This window comes from Rutidosis leptorrhynchoides, chromosome 9 (genome assembly GCF_046630445.1).
Source record: "Rutidosis leptorrhynchoides isolate AG116_Rl617_1_P2 chromosome 9, CSIRO_AGI_Rlap_v1, whole genome shotgun sequence".
Lineage (NCBI taxonomy): Eukaryota > Viridiplantae > Streptophyta > Magnoliopsida > Asterales > Asteraceae > Rutidosis > Rutidosis leptorrhynchoides.
This window is the reverse complement of record NC_092341.1, coordinates 321,800,741-321,807,053: the sequence shown is the minus strand read 5'-3', so window position 1 is coordinate 321,807,053 and position 6,313 is coordinate 321,800,741. Positions and strand designations below refer to the sequence as shown.

The 6,313-nt window shown below is 35.4% G+C and overlaps 1 protein-coding gene across 1 annotated transcript; it reads left to right on the top strand.

The window, feature by feature from the left end:
* Nucleotides 1-319: 319 nt before the first annotated feature.
* On the top strand, nucleotides 320-4,430 carry LOC139865711 (protein CUP-SHAPED COTYLEDON 3). The gene is made up of 3 exons (XM_071853791.1): nucleotides 320-560; nucleotides 2,135-2,412; nucleotides 3,828-4,430. Exons 1-3 carry the CDS (start codon nucleotides 320-322, stop codon nucleotides 4,428-4,430), a joined length of 1,122 nt encoding a protein of 373 aa, XP_071709892.1.
* The last annotated feature ends 1,883 nt before the right edge of the window (nucleotides 4,431-6,313 follow it).

Below are 6,313 nucleotides of genomic sequence, written 5' to 3'. Positions count from 1 at the left end.
ATAATTTATAACCATTTTTGTTCAAAAATTTCAATTAATTTAATTTATTAGTATAAGATTTATTCATATCAAAATCAAAATAAATAATCACAACACAAAACCATATCTTTTCATTTTGGTAATTTGTCTTTGTACCCATTATTGGGACCCTTTTTCAGGTGTTGTCCCTTAGGGTTGTAGAGCCCTTATATAGCCTTTATATTCTCCCAAATTCCCTTCACACTTTTTTTCAGTGCTTCCATCATCCAAACACTTTCACACTAATATTCTTTCTTTCTCTAATCTAAGCCATATAAATATATAAAATAAAATATTCATGATGATTGGTATTGAAGAAATCCTTTGTGAACTTGGTGCCACATGCAATGGTGGTTCAAGTGGTGTTGATGATTTAGACCAACAAAATGGTGCAGGTGGTTTGCCACCTGGGTTCAGGTTTCATCCAACTGATGAAGAACTTGTCACTTTTTATCTTGCTTCTAAAGTCTTCAATTCTACTTTTACTGGTGTTCATATTGCTGAAGTTGATCTTAACCGTTGTGAACCTTGGGAGTTACCAGGTTAGTTTTTGGTTTTTACCATAAGCTCTTACTTGAATACATACATAAAATAATTTATGGGTTAATTTTATTTCACCATCAAACTCACTCACTTTGAGAGTTACTTTCACTTTCAAACACACACTAGTTAGAAATGAGAATATTATTCTTACCATTATATATGATTTTATGCTCACATGTTTAGAGACACTATCACCTTCAAGATCACAATTTTGGGATACCACTTTAGAGTAACTTTTATCAGCAAAACTTTATAAGATTTACCTTCTCTTTTTTTTCCCCATCAATTAAGCACACACATTTTAAGGACACTTTACCTTTATACATTCACCACTAAAACACAATTAGGAAGTCACACACATACTTAAGGGGTGATTTATCCATTTAATTAAGCTTTAATTTAACTTTCACCTCCAAAACACTCACTTCAATCTATTTATTAAAAAATGTATGTATACTATAGACATTAAAAAGCTGATTTTCATGTCAAACACAAATTTTAGGGACACTTGATGATGACACTTGCATCATCGATATATCAGACATACAATTTAAGGCAACTTTTAATTTCTAATGACATAGTTATCATGAATATTCCTTGCATATATATGTTATTTACTACTACGTAATACACAAGTGATACATATTCTTTTTTCATTATTAAAGTTTCTTGAAAACCTAATTCTTCAAGAACTTAACCGAAGTTAAGATATTTACATTGAGGGTAGTAATTAAATCCAAGTACTAAATACATACATATCCATCAAATGGTTATATGACAGCTTTATATGCCCATACTTTTCCTTAGTCATTTTTATTACTAAATGTTAGTATAATGATATATATATATATATAAAATATATCGGAGTAATATATTAATGTTGAAGTAATTTTATATATTATTAGGGAGTATATACTAGTAATAATTATATTACTCAGTATAATTATATACAGTACTACGTAATATATTATAATATTATAATGATAAAATTTATATATGTGATGTAATGTGTTTGTATGCATTCAACTGTCTCAGAAGATTTGTTTTATAAATTAACTGGCCACAAAATCTAATGTAAATTCACTTTCTGACAATATCATCTCTAACATGCAATCTTTCTTTATGTTTACACCTAAGGGGTTCTGCTTCACACTGCTGTCAACCTTGATGTATAAGTTGTACTATACGCAAATAGACTTGTACAGGAGTACCATGCATTCATGACATTTCCTGTGGCTATTAAAAACGAAAAGTGCATCGATTGATAAATAATTGTATAGTGGTACGGTTTACAAACCAATAATTAAAACAAAATCAAATTTTATTTTATCTTTCATTTGAATTTGATGATGTACAATTTATCAAATTCTCAACTATACATATATAATGTATTAACACGTTAACGCTCTATAAAATGAACTTCCATTCATTTTTATAGTTGTAATAAAAAAAAATAAACAAAAATAAATATATCAAACTCTTTACCGAACTTTTAATTATCAATTTATATATTTTTAACGTACAATTTTTAAATTAATTGTGATAGATGCTAATTAATGTATGATTCGTGTAGAAGTGGCAAAGATGGGAGAAAGAGAATGGTACTTCTATAGTTTAAGAGATAGAAAATACCCAACCGGGTTGAGGACGAACCGGGCCACGGGTGCGGGTTATTGGAAGGCGACGGGCAAGGACCGGGAGGTTTATAGTAGTGGTTCGGGTCGGACTCTATTGGGTATGAAAAAGACCTTGGTTTTTTATAAGGGTAGGGCCCCACATGGTGAAAAAACTAAATGGGTAATGCATGAGTACCGCCTTGATGGTGACTTTTCCTATCGGCACACGTGTAAGGTACAACCACTATATGCTTTGACAGTTTTAACTAGTTCAACTATGCGATTAATTTGTCGTTTTGTTGAAGTTGACTTTATTGACCTATCTTTCAATCCATCCATCTATCTTTGATTGACTAGTTTGTCATTTCACTATTTCCATTTTGGGTTTATAAATCCTGGAAAAATCTGTGGTAACTACAGTTTTAACTAAAGTAAATTATTCAACATGATCCCTAAATACTTTCATTAAAATCTATATAAATCTTGTTCATAAGGATAATATATTTAATTTCCAGTGATGATTTATTGAATTATATTAAGACATTTATAAAGTTTAACGACAACCCTTAACTAATTTTGAAAAAATCATTCTTCTTTTTCATTTGTTGATTAAATTTGAAATCGTTACACAAAATAAACTGAAGTATGAAAGTCCAATTTTCATATATATAGAAACCCTTAAATTAGTAAAACAAATGTAACACCCCAGGTTAACGTTCCCAGTAGCATGATATTGTCCGCTTTGCAGAGATAGGGACGTACCCTTGTCTCCCCCGTAGGTTGCTCACGGATTTTTCTTAGCGACCACACACGACGAACACTTTCCCAGGAGGTCACCCATCCTGGTAGTGTCCCCCGTAGGTTGCTCACGGATTTTTCTTAGCGACCACACACGACGAACACTTTCCCAGGAGGTCACCCATCCTGGTAGTGCCCTTGCCTGAGCACACTTAACTGCAGAGTTCTCATGAGATCTGCTGTGCTCGTGGTCCCAAAACGCGTCATGCTAGGAAAGGTCTCCACACCCTTATAAGGCATGCTTCGTTCCCCTCTCCAACCGATGTGGGACGGATGTTACAATCCTCCCCCCTAATGGGACACAGCGTCCTCGCTGTGCACGTTTGATCCGGGGCCTAGCTCTGATACCATCTGTAACACCCCAGGTTAACGTTCCCCGTAGCATGATATTGTCCGCTTTGCAGAGATAGGGACGTACCCTTGTCTCCCCCGTAGGTTGCTCACAGATTTTTCTTAGCGACTACACACGACGAACACTTTCCCAGGAGGTCACCCATCCTGGTAGTGCTCTTGCCTGAGCACGCTTAACTGCAGAGTTCTCATGAGATCTGCTGTGCTCGTGGTCCCAAAACGCGTCATGCTAGGAAAGGTCTCCACACCCTTATAAGGCATGCTTCGTTCCCCTCTCCAACCGATGTGGGACGGATGTTACAACAAACGTGAGCATTATTTATGTTTTTGAAAGTTAATCCATACATTGTGTTTTTTTATCTTTAAACGACTAAACGTGTTTTAAATTGTGTTACCGTACTTTAATGCAACGTAATGTAAATATAATGATATGTGACTTAACACAATGGTATAAAAATCATTACTTATTATTTATGCATAACAGTCCTCACTATTTTGTAGGATGAATGGGTGATCTGTAGAATGTTTCACAAAGTAAGTGAAAAGAAATCAAGTGGTGGACAAAACTACCCTAACTTCAAATACCACCAATCAACAATAGCACAATCACCCTCAACTCCTACCCCTAATGAAATTACTAAAAACCCCTTGCTTGAAGGTACAACACCCTTAACGCACCCTCCATCCCAACCTCTCCAAAATTCATTTTTATTTGGCGACAATCATCAAGATATCAATGATCATGACCTTAAATCACTACTACACATACCAACATTTCCTTCCTTTCAAACTAACCTAAACTCGAACCATATCAAACCGCAACTTCTCCCATATCAGCCAACTACCCCTAAAAAATGCAAAACCGAGGTGCAATTTAGCCTCCCACAACTTCCCGATACTAACTTGCACCGGTGGGGGACAGAATACGTCCCCCCTACTCCATTCTTTTCATTTGAGCAATCGGATATTAACGAAATGGACTACTATTTCAACACAAATGGTGGTGGTTCAAGATTTGTAGCGGAAGGTACAAGTGATCGTAGCAATGAAGTGGCGTCATTTGATAGGATTGCGTTCAATCAACTTTTGCTACCGACTATTTGATCAAGAAATATGAACATGTGTTGTTAAACATGTTGATATCAATTGAAGATATATGTGACTAGGATCATAAATTATTATTAGTACTTTATGTCGATCTGCTTGTAATCAAGCATTAGATATGTAAATAAATCAACTAAGTTATATAAAATCTTGGAATAATTAGATTTGAATTCTATGTTTCTAGACTACATGTTTATTTATTTGTGGAATGAAATGGGATGGGAGAATATGAAAGTGTCGCTAAAAGTGGATAAAAAAGAAACCAAAAGTGAAAATGGAAAAGGAGTTATTTGTATGCAAGATTTCATTTATGACAAGAGTGGGAATATGAATCTGATTTGTTTGATGTCATATCACGAATCACCATCAAATAGTGACGCTTGTCATGCCCCTCATCAGATTTTTCATTTTTACCTTGTAGTACATCCGAAAATATAGAACATGTAAAGTAATAAAGCTTTAATCATAGTTAATTGTGATTTACGGAATCTAATTTTGTCTTAGAGTGCTCATAAGGGAGAAGTTCCTTCACACTTAGTCCTGGGTGCCACATTAGCGCCAAATCAGCACTTCCTTTCCAGAACTAAACTCAGGACTAAACACTCCCAACCATGACATACTTTCTCATAAAAATTGGGACCCACTATATTAATTAAATATTGAGTGGTACAAATAATGGAACAAGATGTACAAGTCATGACTTAACCTTTTATTCACCTTCATACGTCCACCCGTCCACAGATCTGATAGAAAAGCACGAGAAAGAGGGCGATGCTTGTAGGCGGCACCTGGGCGGAAGGGAAGAACAGCTACTGCCATCGGGGTCCTTGTGGACGGACTTGTGGGCGGCTTCTTGGACGGCAACGATGAGAGCAACCTTACAAGGTGTTAACAATCTACTGTTTTTTGGCGGAATTTCGAGATACACTACGACGTCAATAATTACAAACAATCTGTGTATTTTTAGGAGAATCCAAGGTATATCTTGAAAACAAGATCGTAGCTTCGCTTTGGTGAAATTTGAAAGTTCATTTCAAGCTGTCAAAGTGGTTTCGGGTATGAATGAAAAGACTTTAAATGGCAGAGCGATTTATGTCGGATATGCCAAAAATGAGATGTTCGTAAAAAATATGGCATTTGATAATCATCAGAATTCAGGTCACGTTGAGTCAAGTATCAACCTTTCTACACATCAAGAAATCAGCGAAGATTTGTATCTTTCAACACTTACTATTGATAAAATTCCTGTTAAATTGATTTAGTTATTCAAATTAAGAAGTCGAAATGTAGCCATTAGACGTGTTTTTGTTTGGGGTTTGTATGGTTATATCGTTCAGGGTACCGATGAAGCTAATTTTCTTAGGATGAGAATGGGTCCGACGATAAATGCGTTGGAATTCTTGGAGGTTATATCGATGGTCCAGAGAAGAATTTCCTTTTCGAGAATCACTTGTTTAACTATAAAGGGTATTTCCCTCGAATGTTGTTCTTCAGACTGCGCGATTGAAGCGCCAAAAAACTTCGAGAGGGTTATTCACATCGATACAAACTCTCATCGTCTTAAACGAGCAAATTCTCTGTTTGCTTTGGTTGAGGTGAACGATCCTGGTCCAATCCACAAATATGGCATGGCTAACGTAACGAATTCTACTTGTATGTTGTAGGTTGAAGAATTTGTTTTTTATGAAGATGTTGAACTAGTGTCTGACGAAACTATTGATGAGTATAACTCCCTTTTACAAAGTACTATCAAAGCAAATGAAGAACTCACTGTAACTACGGTCTCACCGGAAAATATTAATCCTTGTCTGAAAACGTGTCGGAGGATGGAGAAAGCTGTTGGTGATGCAAATTTGAATTTTCAAAGCCTTGTGATCGGTCAC